This window comes from Microtus oregoni, unplaced genomic scaffold, assembly GCF_018167655.1.
Source record: "Microtus oregoni isolate MIOR12 unplaced genomic scaffold, Mior012 000003F_ref0000135, whole genome shotgun sequence".
In the NCBI taxonomy this organism is placed as follows: Eukaryota; Metazoa; Chordata; class Mammalia; order Rodentia; family Cricetidae; genus Microtus; species Microtus oregoni.
The window spans coordinates 22,244,069-22,262,785 of record NW_024543062.1 but is presented as its reverse complement, the minus strand read 5'-3'; the positions used below and the strand labels follow the sequence as shown (position 1 = coordinate 22,262,785).

The 18,717-nt window shown below is 41.5% G+C and overlaps 1 protein-coding gene across 9 annotated transcripts in view; it reads left to right on the top strand.

Moving 5' to 3' along the window:
• Atxn2 (ataxin 2) overlaps positions 1-18,717 on the top strand; it is a 92,297-nt gene that overhangs the window by 54,558 nt on the left and 19,022 nt on the right. For 4 of the 9 annotated variants that reach the window (XM_041648272.1, XM_041648269.1, XM_041648270.1 and 1 more), the window contains 9 exons: positions 397-642; positions 3,083-3,265; positions 4,574-4,771; positions 5,119-5,226; positions 5,574-5,644; positions 9,427-9,731; positions 11,494-11,557; positions 12,525-12,677; positions 13,016-13,082. In XM_041648272.1, coding sequence (XP_041504206.1) covers positions 397-642; positions 3,083-3,265; positions 4,574-4,771; positions 5,119-5,226; positions 5,574-5,644; positions 9,427-9,731; positions 11,494-11,557; positions 12,525-12,677; positions 13,016-13,082 — 1,395 coding nt within the window. The remainder of the gene's footprint in view (positions 1-396; positions 643-3,082; positions 3,266-4,573; positions 4,772-5,118; positions 5,227-5,573; positions 5,645-9,426; positions 9,732-11,493; positions 11,558-12,524; positions 12,678-13,015; positions 13,083-18,717) is intronic. The other 5 variants (XM_041648271.1, XM_041648268.1, XM_041648267.1 and 2 more) reach the window with 4 other exon arrangements.

Sequence of the window (18,717 nt, the reverse complement as noted above, 5' to 3'; positions counted from 1 at the left end):
ATTTCTTTTTATTGTTCAGAGCTAAAACCAGTAAAGTAGATGGCCTTCCTGAGCAGGAGTTATTGTGTTTATTGAGGGAAATTATCTGTGTGTGTGACATTCTCTTCACAAGTGATGGCTGACAGTGGCTGAAGAAGTGGGGCTACTAGGCAGAGTCTTAACTGTCTTCTTCAGTAGTATGTGTAGATCCTAATTAACCCTTTGGGAACGTGGATTCATTTAAACAGACTTAATTTTAAGGAGGTTAAAGTAAAATGTGAATTTGTGTGAGTTAAGTTATGCTAAAACTTATCACAAATCAAATGACTGTCCTCAAAGGGTTAAAATGTACAAGAAATCATTTTTGTCATTTTACTTTTTTTTTCTGTTTACTTTTTCCCTCATTTTTTTCTTTAGTTTTTATACTTTCCTTCATATCATTTGTTCTGTCAGGTGTTCCCTGGCCATCGCCTTGCCCATCTCCTTCCTCTCGCCCACCTTCTCGCTACCAGTCAGGTCCCAACTCTCTTCCACCTCGGGCAGCCACCCCTACAAGGCCGCCCTCCAGGCCCCCCTCGAGGCCATCCAGACCCCCGTCTCACCCCTCTGCTCATGGTTCTCCAGCTCCTGTCTCTACTGTGCCTAAACGCATGTCTTCAGAAGGTACAATACCACGATTTGTTCATGTTTTTTGTTTGTCTTTGTTTAACTCCTTTGTGAGTTTATGATTACAAAATAGTTTCCTCTTCATTATTTATTAACCTATAATTTCTGTGTTTTAACTTTAGTTTATTAAAACTATTTCTATTAACCTTTTGTTCAGTAGAGTAAACCTTGATACGTGCTGTGTGTAAAGCTCTGTAAAAACGAGATCTGACTTGTCTGTAAATGATGCTCCTTTGCAGCCCAAGAAGATCACAGCCCCAGACAGTAACAATGATGAAAAGAGGCTGTGATTTACTTGCTGCTTCCGGGCATGGGTATTGGATAGAACCCTGCCACATTCCAGCTCCTTGGCCATGGTGCCAGTGAACCTTCCTGTTGGCCAAAGGCAGGAGTGCTATTTTGGGGTCCTTTGTGATCCATGATATCCCTTATAGTGACTTTGCATGTCTACCCTCAGGTAACAGTAGTTTTTAGGGTACCTGAGGAACTGTAAATTTAATTTAATATTTATTTTTAAATTAGTCTTTATACTATCACTATAGTGAAAGGCTACTTTAATCTAGAGGGAGGCCTTTAAAATTTATCAATTAAAAGACAGGTATAAATTTGAGACTTTTTTTTTGTCTTCTTTGCTCTTGTCAAAATTATTTGTATTTGATGCTGAATTCATATACTTTGAATGGTGGCACATGCCTATAATCCCAGTGCCTGGGACTTAGGCAAGAGGATTGCCAGTATGGCTTTTAATTAGTTCTGAGCCAGTCAGGACTATATATATGGTGAGACCCTGTCCCAGCCACCCACATATCCTGCCCCCAAAAGGTAGCATTCTGTTTTAATGCAGTTTGTAAGTTAAAAAAATCCTTTGTTTCTAAATGACAATGTCCTTTGTTCAAAATATTTCTGTTAATGTTTTAATCAGATTGTCTTGATAATGTCATGATAAATATAGCTGATTAAGACTGATAAAGTTTCCTGAAGAAGCTGCTTAGGGTAAACTGTATTCACCTAGGCAGAATGGATCTTTATGACTGAAGATTGTAATGTTGCAAAGACAAATTTCAATGACTTTTAATGTGTGCTTCTCGTAGTGGTTCCTAGCAGCAGCATAGAGCTCTACTGCAGACCATTGGGGTAAAGGTGTTCAATTTATTTCATGAGAATATGAGTCCAAGTCCTTGAGCAGCACATTGTAGTCAGATGGAGGGCTGCTCCTGGATTGCCCACAGAGAATGTTCTACATTGTTCTGGGGTGCTGGTACCTCCAGTTGAAAGCCCTAACAGTAGACTGGTGAGGAGGCTCTGGCTAAAAGTCCTTGCCATGCAAACCTGATGACCTAAATTTGGTCTCTGGAACTCATGTAAAGCTGGAAAGAGAGAACTCACTCCACAAAGTTGACTTTTTACACACGCCATGGCATACAAGCCCCTTTCCATACCATACATATAAAATAGTAATAAAGTTTAAAAAATAAAGTCCTGGCATTAGTTAGCATTTTCTCAGAGATCATGTCTGACTATGTTCCCACTAAGAACACAAAGAGAGAGCATGTGTTAACTGCACTTAAGGCTATGAGAAAGGTAGTTCTGGGATTGTGTACTCAGTGGCTTAGTACTACACTGCTGATGGCCGTAGACACACCATCCCTGATGACTGGCAGAATCAATGATGGTTTCTCAACAATTCACACAGTGCAGATTTCTGCTAGATGTCCTTCTTCAGGTCTCACATACCAGCCACGATTTATAAACTTGATGATCATGACAAAAGAGGGATAGAACTGAGGTTTCTGTTTTTAAAACTACCGCCACCCCAGGGCCCTAAAGAACTCAGAGATAGAATGCTGTCCTAACAAGGATGGGGTCCCTAACACTATAAAACCAATTTTTTGTCTCATTTTGGATGTAGTAAAATCATGTAGAAAGGTAAAGTAAGAATACCTTACCATGCAGCTGTAATTCCTATTAAAACTTTAGTAAAACTTATTTTTATATACAAAGTGTAGTTATACAGGTATGCTGTATTGTTTGATTTATCTCCCGTTACTTTAAAAATAAAGGCTGGAAAGATGGGTCAGCTGTTAGAGAGCTTCTGCTTTTCCAGAGGCCCTAAGTTCAGTTCCTAGCACCCTTATCAGGTGGCTCAACACCTGAACTCAATGTACACATACCCTCACATAGACACATACACAACATAGTTAAAAGTAAAAATAAACCTTAAAAGGGGAAAATAAAATGTACTTAGATAACTGACATCCCACAAAATAATTTTTAGTGTGGCCAAAAATCAGAACATTGTGGTTTATTTTATTTCATATTTTCATTTTTTAAACAATGAAAATCTGTTAGGGAAGTAAGAGTATATGTCTGTATTTAGCAAAAAAACAGTAAGGTGAACACTGCAGGACTTACACGATGTCCATCGTGTCTTCCTCAGGCCCTCCAAGGATGTCTCCAAAGGCACAGCGGCACCCTCGGAATCACAGAGTCTCTGCTGGGAGAGGCTCCATGTCTAGCGGCCTAGAATTTGTATCCCACAATCCCCCAAGTGAAGCAGCTGCTCCTCCAGTGGCAAGGACCAGTCCTGCAGGGGGAACGTGGTCCTCAGTTGTCAGTGGGGGTAGGTATGACACTGTCAATATGATACATGACAGTGATGAGTTCTGTCATTATAGTCTATGTACAGTAGAGCTGAGCGGAAGATTTGAAAGGAAGTACAGAGTCACGTTAAATATGGTGGCATAAGTAGGAGTTGCCGGTTATAAAATATCACAGATGTTCATGACACTAGTTGAAGGAACTGTCCCATCATTCTGCAGCTCTGTCCCTGTATTCAGTTTTCAGCATGTTTCCATGGCATCTGCATGTGGAATAAGCAGATACTCACCTGGTGATCTTCAAGGACTAGTCTACACAGCAGGAAGTTCATCTTTGATGAGTAGCCTGAGAAGAGACTGACTGTCAGTAGCTCTAATGATCAGGTTCATTTGAGCAGCAGATGTAGTTTGGCCCAGACTGCTTCGACTCTTGTGTTGGTCAGTCCCTAGTGTTCTCCCAGGGCTGCAGAGCCAGAGCCTGTGCCGGCTCTTCTCTTTGTCCTTTTCTTAATTAGCCCATAGACCTTTGCCAGAAGGAGGGTTTTAAGATTAAACAAAAGCCCAGTACTGTTAAGTGTCTGGTTTTTTTGTTTGTTTGGTTTGATATTTTTGTTTGTTTTTTTGCTACAGCCTTGTATAGTGTGCAGTCGTAGTAATTGCCCTATAAATTCTTTATTGCTGTTTCCCTTGACCTTAACTGAAAACTGAAAAGAAAATAGTAGATGAGAGAAGAATCTTGAGCTGTTCTACTCCTTTGGCATTAATTGGATGGTCTGGAATTGAGTTTGAGAGTATCAACCTAATTTGAAGTAAGAGAGGAGTGACAGCTGCAAGGGATACACTGAGAATCATGTTAGAGTAGTGAATACTTCTGTGATGCTTGTGACTTCACAAAGAAGTCACCAAAGTAATGCAAACTGAACCATTTTCATTAGTCTCTTGAGTCTGAACTCTGTAAATAAGCAGTTATTTTGAAGTCATTCATTATTTCTGTATTAGATACCCTTTATGCTTTGTGTCCTAATTTCCCTCAGCATTGGCACTGGATCTTGATGTTGCAGGAAAGAGCACATAGTCTGGGCAACATCTACCAAAGGGATTTTACTTACTGTGTTGATGGGAAGAGGCAGGTAGAAATAGGGGTCTCTCTCTCTCACCTTAACAAGTAACTTAGTACTATGTTTTCCCCTTGGTGTAATTTGGCTTGCCACTGAACTCTGGTGTTGAGCTGTACTTAAAGTACTTGAAAGTTTAGTTAGGAGGGAAAAACCACATCAGTACTTAGGTATTAGTGATTTCTGAGAATTTAATGAATATCTCTTTGCTTTTAGTTCCAAGGTTATCTCCAAAAACTCACAGACCCAGGTCTCCCAGGCAGAACAGTATTGGAAACACTCCCAGTGGGCCTGTGCTTGCTTCTCCCCAAGCTGGTATCATCCCTACTGAAGCAGTTTCCATGCCTGTTCCAGCTGCATCTCCTACTCCTGCCAGCCCTGCATCCAACAGAGCTCTGACCCCATCTATTGAGGGTACGAAATGAAGGTCTTTTCCTATTCTAACACCGTATGATCAAGAGCTTCTGAATATACAGTGGTGTTTTTTGGAAGCAAGATAGCTATCTATGATAGTACTGTCCCATTTATATAGTTATATTATTTAATGTCTGATATCAGAGGTTCTGACTTGCTCTGGTGTGACATGCCTGTTGTATGAACATGCTTGCTGAGTTTTGGTGTGATGATTAACAGGGAAAACCCTTTGTTTAAATGAAACTATTTTTTTTCCCAAACCAGAAAATTGCAAGTATTTGGCGTTTTCTCATGATGTTTTCCTAACGTCTGCCTGATGATGTTTTCTTTTTTAACTTGTTTTCTAGCTAAAGAGTCCAGGCTTCAAGATCAGAGGCAGAACTCTCCTGCAGGGAATAAGGAAACTATTAAAGCAAATGAAACATCACCTAGCTTTTCAAAAGTTGAAAACAAAGGTTAGAGTTTGTTAAATTTTTTAGGTGTAATTACAGAGATAGAACAGTGTTTATCTAACTAATTTCATGCTCCATACTGAGTGCCCTCCTTCTAAAATTTGTTTATATGTAATGTACGTGCTATTAGATACCAAGCGGAATGGGTATTTGAAATATCCATTAGTCTTCCGGTGATAGAGCTGTTCTCATTTCTTACTTATCTCTCTTACCCCACATGGGATTAAAGGCATTAAAGGAGTGTGCTGCCACATCTAGCCTCTGTACTCTATTTCTAATATCCCATACAAACAGAATTTTAAGTTTAAGGTCAGAAGTAAATTGGAATCTAACAGGTTTTGGTTTTACAGGTATGTCACCAGTTGTTTCTGAACATAGAAAACAGATTGATGATTTAAAGAAGTTTAAGAATGATTTTAGGGTAAGTTTCCTATCAACTGATTGGTTAGAATTAAAAAAGAAAATAGTAATTTTTATATGACCAGTTCACAAAATACAGTTTTAACACACACACACACACACACACACACACACACACAATCAGCCTTAAGTCACATGTGCAGAAAATTAAACTTTTTTGTAAAGATTTTTATGCATATGAGTATTTGCATTATATATGTGGGCCACGAGCATTTTTACTGTCCTTGGAGACCAGAATAAGCTACAGATTGCCTGGAGATAGAGTTGCAGGTGACCATAAGCCATCATATAAGTGCTGGGAACTGAACTCTTAACTGCTAATGTATTTTTCCAGCCCACTGGATTTTGTTTGTTTGTTTACTTGTTTGTTTGTTTTTCAAGACAGGGATTCTTTGTCCTGGAACTAGCTCTTGTAGACCAAGCTGGCCCCGAACTCACAAAGATCTTCCTGCCTCTGCCTCCCAAGTGCTGGGATTAAAGGCGTGCGCCACCACCGCCCAGCTCCACCGGATTTATTTTAAGAGAAAGACAGAGAGCAAGTGTCTGTCTTTCTGTCTGTCTCTTGGTGGGTAAGTTCAGGAGTCCTATGAGGCCAGAAGAGGTTGTCCGCACTTGGAACTTGGGTTAAGGTGATGGTGAGGTGCCTGATATGGGTGTTAGAAGTTGAACTTGGATCCTGTGAAAGAGCAGTAAGCATTGTTAACCACTGAGCCATCTCACTAGTCCCTTGACAATTACTCTTAAAGATGTCTTTGTTCTAAGTGCAGTAACTTAAATCACAAGTTTTTTTGTTTTGTTTTGTTTTTAAGGCTACAGGTAACAAATGAAAGAATATTATCTTACAGTGCAAAACAACACGCTAAAGCTCACTGCTTTGGTGTCTGTCTGAGTGACTGCCTCAGTAGGTTTGTAGTTGAGAGTAAGGGTATGTCAATACTTCTGGTGTGCATGGAAGTTATAATGCTCCTGGTGTTCTGAGCTGGTTCAGATCTACTTTGTGAACAAGTATAGTAATTGTGTAAAATTCATTCACTTGTTCATTCATATTGCTGGTGCTGAGATTTGAACCCAGGGCTGTAACCACTGTGCTCCACATCCAGCCCCAATGGCGAGAGTCTTCCTGTAATGTAATTTCTTCTTACCCTAAGTCAAGCTTTCCTAGTGTATCCAGAGCATTTCGTGACTTTTTCATTCTCCCACACAAAACTTACAGAAACCAAGTTACATTTAAAATGTAACCTTTAACCTTTGATAGTTCTATACAGTTGGTGTTTATTATTTTTAATTGTGTATGTGTATCTGTCTGTGTGCTGGAACTCACGAATGCAGGTGCCCCTAAAGTCCAAGAGTGTGATAATCTTCTAGAGCTGGTTGAAAGCTTCCTGGTATGGGTTCTGGGGTCCATACAGCTCTGGGTGTCCTGAATCTCACTTTTAGACCAGGATGGCCTCAAATTCAGAGATACTCTTAACCACTGAGCCAGCCCTCCAGCCCCACTATATATTTCAGTCTTGGAGATTGGACTAGTTTATGTTCCCACCAGCATAGTGTAAGGATTCTGCTTTTCCCACAACCTCACCAGCATTTGCTATTTGTTTCTGCCATTCTGACTGGGTTAAGATAGAGTGTGTATATTTAAATTTTCATGTTGTTTTGTTTTTAGTTGGACCTAGTGGCACATGTCTTAATCTTAGCACTCTAGAGGCAGATCTCTGAATTTTAGGCTATCCTGGTCTAAAAGTGAGATTCAGAACAACCAGAACTGCATATTGAGACTCTAGACAAACAAAAATCTTTTTCTTTAAATTTAATTTAATTGTGTGTAACTGGGGAGGTCAGAGGCTTTCGGTCCCTCGGTACTGAAGTCACAGGTGTTGTGTGCAGCACGCAACTAAACTGGGTCCTCTTCAGGACGACTTCACACTTTTAATGACTCATCTGTCTTTCTTAATTCAGATTTCTTTCATAGCTGGTGATCTTGAACATTTGTATTAAATCTTTTGAGAACAGCCCGTTTTATTAGTCTATTTAATGATTGGTTGTTTGAGACACACAGTGCATGTTGGCATGTACAGCACTGCTTTGTTTTGTTGTGAATAATGCTCAGTGGCTATGGGTTTTTCTTACTTTCTTACAAGGATGAGAAATGCTACCGTGAACATTGAAGTATGGTTTCTTATGAATATACGTTATCATTTTTCTAGGATTGAGAACTCTGTGTCCTGTGGTAGTGAGTAAAGTTACCAGTCATTTTACCATGGCAGGTACACGGTCACTATTGTACACTCCATTAGCAGCAGCCAGAAAATCCCTTTTATTTTTATTTTGGGTTTGGTTTTGAGACAGGAACCAGCTCCCCGAAATACTCAGTCTCCTGCCTCAGCCTTTCAAGTGCCAGTATCGCAGGTGTGTGTTATCTGGCCATGTGCGGGGCAGCCGTTTCTCCTCTTTTAGGTGCTGGAGTTCATGTTTTTGATTGTGGTCTATGTCATCTATGGATATGGAGTGGTGTCTCACTGTAGTTTTGCTATTCAGAGCTTTTTTATGGCTAATGATGTTGACTATCCTCCTTTTTTTGTTTTTTGTTTTGTTTTTCTTGTTTACATTATTGCTGTTTATCCTTGACCGAACTTTAAAACTTTAGAGTAGCCTTATGGAATTAAGGAACCTTCCACCAAGTCTGGTGATCTCAGTTCAATTTCTAGGATCCACATGATGGGAGGAGGGAACTGACTTCTAGAAGTTGTCCTCTGATAACTCCCCCTGCATTAAATAAGTAAATTAATCTTTTTGTTTGTTTTTGAAGACATGGTTTTCTCAGAATAATCCTGACTGTCCTGGATCTCGCTCTATACACCAGGCTGACCTCAAATTCAGAGATCTGCCTGCCTCTGCCTCCCAAGTTCTGAAATTATAGGCATGAGCCACCATACTCAGCTAATATGTGTGGAGGGTTAGGACATGATCTCTCTACATAGCCCTGCTGTCCTGGAGTTTACTATGTAGACTAAGAACTCACTGTGTAAGCCTAAAATTCCCAAACCTGCTTCTGCTTCCTGAGTGCTATGTCACTCAGGGGCAGTGGTGGCGCACACCTTTAATACCAGTCCTAGGGAGGCAGAGGCAGGCAGATCTCTGTGAGTTCAAGACCAGCCTGGTCTACAAGAGCTAGTTCCAAGACAGACTCCAAAGCTACAGAGAAACTTTGTCTCAAAAAACAAAAACAAAACAAACAAACAGGGCTGGAGAGATGGCTCAGAGGTTAAGAGCATTGCCTGCTCTTCCAAAGGTCCTGAGTTCAATTCCCAGCAACCACATGGTGGCTCACAACCATCTGTAATGGGATCTTGTGCCCTCTTCTGGCCTGCAGGAATACACATAGACAGAATATTGTATACATAAAAAAACAAAACAAACAAAAGGTTTATGTCACTATGCTCAGCCCAGCTCATAATTAACTCTTAAGTTTTGGGTTCTGATTACTAAAGTTGTGTTATATCATTCTGTTATTGATGCTTTTAAAAAGCTGTATTCTGAACCAGGCTTGGTGGCCTTTACTTCCAACACTCAGAAGGCAGAGGAAGGCAGGTCTCATTGAGTATGAAGCAAGCCATCTGATCTACAGAGTTCCAGAACAACTAGGGCTATGTAGAGAGACCTGGTCTCAAAAAGCAAAAGGCCATCTTCTGAAAATAAGAACAAAAAGCCTTATTCAAAGCATTTCATTCTCTTCTTCAGATACTGCTTTGCTTATACTCACAGGAAATTATTTCTTTTATTTAGTTACAGCCAAGTTCTACATCTGAATCTATGGATCAACTTCTAAGCAAAAATAGAGAGGGAGAAAAGTCACGAGATTTGATTAAAGACAAAATTGAAGCAAGTGCTAAGGATGCTTTCATTGACAACAGCAGCAGCAACTGTACCAGTGGCAGCAGCAAGACCAACAGCCCTAGCATCTCCCCTTCTGTACTTAGTAACACAGAGCATAAGAGGGGGCCTGAGGTCACATCCCAAGGGGTGCAGACTTCTAGTCCAGCCTGCAAACAAGAGAAGGATGACCGAGAAGAGAAAAAAGATGCAACTGAGTGAGTAACCTGGGATTTAGCACATCCTCTCTCCAAGTAAATCTTGACTTAAGGGATTTCTCCTTCCACTTACAGTTGTCTGCAAGCTGACAGAATTTTCAAAGTAGTTGTTACTAAGAGCTGGCTTAGTAAATCCTCACTGAATCTCATCATTGAATTCTTAGCATTCTAATTTGCACCCAACTGTGTGGGGTGAGAAAAGCTACTTCTGTAGAGACATAGAAATTCAAAGTTAAAGTTGGAAAGCCCTATTTGGGACTCTAGTTGTGCCTAACTCTGCTATCTGCAAGAACTGTTTGCTGCCCTTGGTGAGAAAGGGAGTACAGCACTGGTATCCATGCTTGCAAGGCATTTTCTGTCAGAAACAAATGTTTATTTAGTATACATTTCTTTATAAAACTTAATTCTATGCATCTGGCATATTAAAAACAATTTAATAGACCTAGTGGGCTTTTTGTGTTCTGGAAAACAAAAAACCTAATTGTATTTGAACTTTTAGAACGGCAGGTTGTTGATTAACTGTTCATGTTTGATATGCAGTTAAAATAAATTATTAGAGCAATGGCTTTTCCCAAGGTGTGTAATTAAAAAAATATTGACACAAATTGGGCGGTGGTGGCACACACCTTTAGTTCCATCATGGGGGCAGGGGAGGGGGGAGGCAGAGGTGTCAGATTTCTGTGAGTTCAAGGCCACCGTGGTCTACAGAGCTAGTTCCAGGATACCTGAAACTGTTACACAAAGAAACCCCGTCTTTCTTTCCCCCCTTTTATTTATTTATTTGTTTGTTTATGTGTACAGTATTCTACCTGAATACCAGAAGAGGGCACCAGATCTCACTATAGATGGTTGTGAGCCACCATGTGGTTGCTGGGAATTGAACGCAGGACCTCTAGAAGAGCAGTCAGTGCTCTTAACCTCTGAGCCATCTCTCCAGCCCCCGAGAAACCCTGTCTTGAAAAACCAAAAGGAAAAAGAAATCCTTTGCTGGGCAGTGGTGGTGCATACCTTTAATCCCAGCACTCAGAAGGTAGAGACAGGGATCTCTGTGAGTTTGAGGCTAGCCTGATCTACAGAAGAAATTACAGAACAGGCTCCAAAGCTACAGAGAAACCTGTCCCACAAAAACAAACAAAAATCTCGACACAGCTAAAAGTTATTGTATGTGTGGCACATGGTGGCACAGACTTTCTTAGCACAGCAGTTGGGATGCTGAGGCAGTGGGTCCCAAGTTGGAGGCCAACCTGGGCTACATTGAAAGCCCTATGTTTAAAAACAGGAGTTAGAAATGCTGTGGAATCATGTATTAAGCATTGGGTTTTTTATTTTATGTGTGTGAGTGTTTTGCTTGCATGTCCATCTGAACACTACATGCACACGGTACCTTCAGAGGCCAGAAGATGGTGTCAGATGTTCTGGAATTGTAGTTACGGATGGGTGGATTGAACCCCAGTCCTGTGCAAGAGTAGCCCCATTAGACACCTTTTTAAAGGGTGTTTTCTTTGGGGTTACTGTCTTTGCAGTTGAAATATTCCTAATTGCCTTTGAGGGTGTGGTTTCGTTGATTGTTTGTTCTTGTTCCACTAGTGTCTGTCAAACTGAAGAGCAGGTGAGTGTCAGTGAGGGAGACCCACAGCGCTGTACAGAGTCCTTTATCTTAACTATGTCAGCAATTCAGGGAAACCTGACCAGTGTGGTAGAATTGAAGAAAACATGGATTCAATGCAGGCTTCACTGGCTGTTTTTCTCTTTCCTCATTTAGGCAAGTTAGAAAATCAACATTGAATCCCAATGCAAAGGAGTTCAACCCGCGTTCTTTTTCTCAGGTAAATTTATGGCCATTTGTAGATCATTTCTGAAGAGATTTCATTGTGATCAGGCATGGTTTTTCTCCTGTGCTCCCATTTAACTAAACCCAGCTGTGGGATACCAAAGACAAATTGTTTTCCTTGTGGGTTGTCACTGTATTGTGCAGCCATTAGAATGGTGAATGTAAAGACCAGCTGAGAACGTAAGGTTGATGATGAGTGAGGCTGCCAGACTCAAAGATGCCTATTGTTCCACTCATTTCCTTAGGGAGGTGTGGTAAAGCAAGCCTGCCAATCCCAACTGTCAGGAGACTGGAGCTGAAGGATCATGAGTGTGGCTAGTGTGGGCCACGCAGTGAGGTCCTGTCCAAAAACACAAAAATGAAAAGACTAAAAAAATGGATAGACCTTTTCTGGTTCCTTGTAAAATTACATCTCCCTCCCTCCCTCCCTCCCTCCCTCCCTCCCTCCCTCCGTGTGTGTGTGTGTGTGTGTGTGTGTGTGTGTGTGTGTAGCGAGCCATGATAGTGCACACCATTAACTCCAGCATTTGGGAAGAAGAGATGTGGGTGGATATCTGAGTTCAAGTCCAGTCTGGCCTAAAGAATGAATCCCAGAACAGCCAGAGTTACACAGAGAAACTCTTGTCTCAAAGAATGAAAATAAAAATTTGTCTCACGCATACACACTCTTTATATAGAGATTTGTGGGAGGAGGAGTGGGAGAGAGGATAGTGATGGTGATGTTTCTGGGGAATATACCACGCTTATGCCAGTCCTCTACTTCTGAGCAATGTCTGCGGCCTACCCCCTGGATATTGAATCAACTTCTTACATGCTAGACTCCGGGTTGTTTCGTTTTGTCTTTTGAATAAAAGGTACTGGTTAGAAACAAATCAATAGAAAGATTGGGGAAATTGTTCTAAAGATTGCATTCCTAGTTACTTTCACTGTGAAATAGTTGAATTTTATTTCTGTTTTGGTAGCCAAAACCTTCTACTACCCCAACGTCACCTCGGCCACAAGCACAGCCGAGCCCATCAATGGTGGGTCATCAGCAGCCAGCTCCAGTGTATACACAGCCTGTTTGTTTTGCACCAAATATGATGTATCCGGTACCAGTGAGCCCAGGCGTGCAGGTAAGTCCCATGGGTTAGAATTTGTTGGGTCACCATAGTTTGTGTTTCACATGCATATCCTAGATCTGCACTAAGTGGACACCTGTTGGCAGATAGGGCTACAGAGGGGTGGGTAGGAATTTGGTGTATCATTAGCATGTGAATCTGAGTCTAAGGATTTATTTACAGAAAAATGGCTCGCATTTACTATTATACTAGAATTACTCTTTTTAGTTGTATTATTTTAATTTTGGATAACTCATAAGGAGTCAGGAAAATACAGGCAAGATCACATTAAAAGACAGTGATAAAATACATTGTTATCATGATTCTAATGCTGTGTTTTCAATCCGTTCAAGCCTTTATACCCAATACCTATGACGCCCATGCCAGTGAACCAAGCCAAGACATATAGAGCAGGTAAAGGTGAGAATAACCCTGCCTGTGTTTGCTTGTAGTCTGCATGCTGCATGTATTAAGCACCAGTGTGCAAAGAATAGTTGGCTTCTTTTTTCTTTTTTGGGGGGGAGTGGTGGTGGTTGTTTGAGACAGGTTTTCTCTGCCCTTACTCTCCTTTCCTGGAAGAAGCTTTATATAGACCAGCCTGGCCTCAGACTCACAGAGATGTACTGCCTTTGCCTCCCAAGTGCTGGGATTAAAGGCCTATGCCATCATTGCCTGGCTAATAGTTGGCTTCTCTGAGTTTCTGCCTGAACCTCATAGGGTGTGTGTTCACTTTTGGTGGCCAATATGAGCATTCAGGTCTTGATGAACAGGAATTCGATAATAATCATGTGCAAAATCTCTCTCTCCTCCTCCCTCCCTCCCTCCGTGTGTCTGTCTGTCTCTCTCTCTCTCTCTCTCTCTCTCTCTCTCTCTCTCTGTGTGTGTGTGTGTGTGTGTGTGTGTGTCTGTCTGTCTGTAGGTTAAAAAAACCCTGTAGGAATTCCACCCTATGGGTTCTGAGGATCAAACTTGGGTCATCAGGTTTGGCCACAGTATCTTGGACACATATTAATCCACCTGCCTCCCAAGTGTTAGGATTAAAGGTATGCACTACCATACCTGGCCTTTTTTTAAAAGACGTATTTTGCCGGGCGATGGTGGCGCACGCCTTTAATCCCAGCACTCGGGAGGCAGAGGCAGGCGGATCTCTGTGAGTTCGAGACCAGCCTGGTCTACAGAGCTAGTTCCAGGACAGGCTCCAAAACCACAGAGAAACCCTGTCTCGAAAAACCAAAAAAAAAAAAAAAAAGACGTATTTTGAGGCCTGGAGAGTTGAATCATTGGTTAAGAGTGCTTGCTTGTTGCTCTTGCAGTGAACTCATGTTTGATACTCAGCACTGACATGTTGCCTCACAAACTACCTGTAATTAGATCTCAAGGGATCTAATGCCCTCTTCTGGCTTCCATGCATACCAGGTATACACAGGGTACACAGACATACATCAGGCAAAAACACTCATGCACATCAAAATATTTATATATTTTGTTTTATGTATATGAATGTTTTGACTGTGTTTGTACTTGCACTGTATGGGTGCATGGAAGCCAGAGAGGGCAACAGAACTCCTAGAACTGTTGTCACAGACAGTTGTGAACTGCCATTTGCACACAAGGAACTGAACCCTGATCCTCTGTATGAGCATCAGATGCTCCGAACTGATGAGCCTGTTCGGTAATTTTTCCCAAAGAATTAATTTTGAAAATTTCAACCCGAAGTATAATTGAAGTTTTAGAAGAGATTATTTTGTTTGTGGGTTATTACTGTGTGTGGATTATTGTGTTGGTGGTATCATGATGTTACATGTGGCACTCACAGGGCTGAGGCAGGATCTTGAATTTCAGAATAGCCCAGGAAGCCAAGTTAAGGTCATCTCCAACCGGTAGGATGACAGAGATGAACAGGAGTTGTCATGGAGGTGGAAGTCATTAAGGACTAGTGTTTATCCTTCGTTCAGTTTCTGTTGGTAACAGAATTTTGTCATAAACACATGTAGTTTTTTGTTGTTGTTGCTGAAGATTAAAAATAAATGCCATCATCATGGCACCCCATCACTCAGGTGTTGTACACTCTAAAGCTTATTCAACTTCCTTAAGCAGCCAGGGCACCTTTGTCTTTCCTTAATTTATGTATTTGTAAATAATAGCTCCCTGTTAACATATGTAATCCAACTGGTCCTGGTTGAGTCAGGCATGCACTTCTACAGCTGACTTGTTTTGGAAATGGATCATAATATCATCAGGTTACTGCATGTTATATCTCTGTAGTTCCCTGCCCTTCTCTTCTTGCTGCTTTTATTTGAAACTGCTATTAATTTAGTGTGCCAGTTCTCTGGTCACTGGCAAAATCAGTGCTTTCCTTAAGGAGGAATCAGATGTTTCATGTCAGTGTCTGACACTCAGCCCCCCCCCCCCCCCCGTCCCCTCTACCCCATCTCATTGTAAGCATTCCCACTTGTTCTAATTAGCTGTGGATTGGTCCTTTACATCACTCAGTCTAGTCTTAGCTCTCAAGGTTCAGTGTGTATCTGAAGCATGTAGGAGAGAGCTGCTTAGCAGAAATGCCAGTGCTCTGACCTGCGTACAGTAGTTTGCAGCATGACTTTGGATTGCCACTTGTAGTGCAAAGTAAGAACCAGTTCCCAGGAAGCCATCGGTGTTGTGCACAATAGGGGCTTCTGAATGCATATGGATTCTTGTTCCTTATTAGATGGAGTCATTCTCTGCGAACCTGGGCAGTAAAGTCTTTAGCCTCAGATACTTGGTACAGGGATGCAGAAAAACTTTTCCCTTCGGTTTTCAAAAAAAACAAGAATTGGCACACTCAGTTCTGCTTCCCACTGTGCTCCTTGCAGCTTCACTGCTGTTTCTCTAAGAGCGTGTAACTCATTCTCCTTTGGCAGTCCTATTATTGGACTAACTGTCCTTTTTCTGTTTTTGTTTTTTCATTTAAAAAATATTCTGCTACCATGCAGTGGTGGCGCACACCTTTAATCCCAGCACTCTGGAGGCAGAGGCAGGTGGATTTCTGTGAGTTCAAGGTCAGCCTGGACTAGAGAGCGAGTTCCAGAACAGCTAAGGCTGTTACACAGAGAAACTCTGTCTCAAAAAAAAAAAAAAAAAAAAAAAAAAAACAGAAACAAAAAAAATCCGTGAAAACATGTATATTTATATCAGTTACTTTTTTGTTCTTGTCCCATCTTTGACTGAGGGACCCTTCAGCCAGCGCAACCCCATTATAGGGTTAAAATGCTCAATTGCCTCCCAGCAGCTGAAATTCACAGAACTCTGGCGAGCCTGCCTGTGCCTTTCTCCTGGAAACCTGATTGTTGTGGTTTTGTTTTTTGTTTATCTCTTTTTCTAAGACAGGGTCTCACCATTTAGCCCCTGCCGTCCTGGAACTCACTCTGTAGATCAGGCTATCCTCCAACTCACAGAAATCCACTTTCCTCTACCTCCTAAGTGCTGGGATTTAAGGTACAGGCCTGATTCCTAGTCATTAGGTATGTTCACTAGTAAGTCACTGCCTGTTGCTCTTTTTAGTGAATAAAACTGGGAAATACCACAAAAACTAGATTAGAAAACTAATACTGAAAATAGGCAGTGATGGTGCACACCTTTAATTCCAGCGCTTGGGAGGAAGAGACAGGCAGGTCTGGTCCACAGAGTGAATTCCTAGAGAGCCAGGGATACACAGAGAAGCCCTGTCTCGAAAAATACACCCCTCCCCCCCAAAAAAGGAATTAATATTGGTGTTTCCAATTAAGAATAACCTTTTACTTTTAAATTTTTAACCTTTGTTTTTATTTTATGTGTATGAATATTTTATCTACATGTATGTCTTTGTGCTTATGTGTATGTAGTACCTGCAGAGGCCAGAAGAAGGCATCAGATCCTCTTGGGACTGGAGTTGAGATAGTTGTGAGCTGTCATGTGGGTTCTGGGGATCTAACCCAGGTCCTCTGGAAGGGTAACCATTCTCATAACACTGAACCAGCTCTCCAGCCACCACTTTAAAATGTTTACTGAGATGTGTGTGAGTGTGTGTGTATGTGTGTGTGGAGTGTGTGTGTGTACATACGTACGTGTACACGCACATGCCTTAATCAAGGTCAAACTTGGTTTGGCAAGGCATCTTCTTTGTTTTTCTGCTGTGCTAGATGTAATTCCAGATTGCTTCCCATCCAATTATGTGAACTTAAGTGTTCACTAAGCCCTGCACACTTGGCACAGCAAGTGCTTTTCCCTCTGAGCCATCTCATTACCCCTTCTTAGTTTCTTTTTTCTTTCTTTTTTTTTTTTTTTTGGTTTTTCGAGACAGGGTTTCTTTGCAGCTTTGGAGCCTGTCCTGGAACTAGCTCTTGTAGACCAGGCTGGTCTCGAACTCACAGAGATCCGCCTGCCTCTGCCTCCCGCCCTCTTAGTTTCTTAACTGAGATTTTGAGTGCTAAAACGTATTAAATGTTGACCTAGTGTAACAATAAGTGCTGTCTGCGTACATCCACATGTTTGTTATTTTATATTTTATTTTGATCACTGACAGTAGCTGTTGACCTTAGGTTGTTTGCAAAGGACACACACACACACACAGAAGGACATTAGAGTGACTTACAGACTATGGTCCAGGTAGTCCAACAAGGCTGTCTCCCAAGAAAAAGCTAGTTGTTTAATCCCCAAGACCAGATGGCTTTGCAGCCCCAGAGGACTCCTGGAGCAGCTGATCTTCAGTCTGTTGGAATCCAGAAGTAGATTCTTACACTAGACAGGGAATGCCTCAGCTAGAGGACAGATAAAATTTGCTATCCAAGAGTGATGGCAAGCAGGCAGAAAGCAAAAACTTCCTTCCTCCAGGTCCTTTATGTAGGTTGCCACAGAGAGAGAGAGAGGTAGGGAGGGAGGGAGGGAGGGAGGGAGAGGGAGGGAGGGAGAGGGAGAGAGAGAGGTGGGGGGGAGACACTGAGACTGACTGACTCTGAGGCTGGGCTTTTGAACCCTCAAAGTCCAACAACAGTGAGATTTCTCGAATGAGGACTTACCTCCCAATTCATCCCAAACTGAATACCAACTGGGGACCAAGCATCTAAGTACATGAGCATATGGGACCATTCTCAATCAAACTTCCACACTAACTACAAGGGAGGAAACATCTGGCTAAATCAGAACTTGATTTCTTTATTATGTAATCGAAGTGTATGACCACCATATTTTTGAGACAGTCTCTAATTGAATCTAGAATTCTTGATTTGGCTACACTGGCTAGCCAGCAAGCCCGAAAGATTCTCCTGGCTCCATTTCTAGGATTATAGACAGCCTTTTCCATGGTGCTATAGATCTGATATCAGGTCCTAATGTTTGTACAACAGCTATTTTATAGACGGAGCCACTTTCCTACACTCTTCTTTTTAATTTTTGAGATAGTCTCATGAAGTCCACACTGGCTTTGAACTAACATTGAAGTTTAAGATGACTTTGAACTTATGTTCCTTCTGTCTCTACTTTCCAAGTCCTAGAGTTACATTTGGTCAGCACTAGGCCCAGTTTAGATTTTCTCTGTAATGAAATTATACGAGGCATGGGGATTACTCGGATGTTTTTGTTTTAGGGGCTTTTGGTTGGTTTGGTTTTTTTGTTTTTTTGTTTTTTTTTTTAAAGCCATTTATGTTTATTTGCCCATTCATAATAAGCGGCCCAACATGGGTGCTGAGGAGGACTGGACTGAACTTGAGTCTTTTCAGAAGAGCAATAAAAGGCTCTAACTTCTGAGCCATTTCTTCAGATCCCAAAATTGTGTAGGGTGGGTGGGTGCATGCTCGCAGTTACTTGAAGAGGCCAAAAAAAGGGTGTCGGATTCCACGGAGCTGGAGGATTTTTGTTTTGATTCCCCACCCCCACCCCCGAGACAGTGTTTCTCTGTATAGCCTTGGCTATCTGGAACTCACTCTGTAAGCTACACTGGCCTTGAATGGAGAGATTTTAAATTTGTGCACTACTTTTAATTCTGCTTTGTTTTTTAGATAGTCTCATAGCAAGCACTCTTAACAATAGACTTTTCCATCTC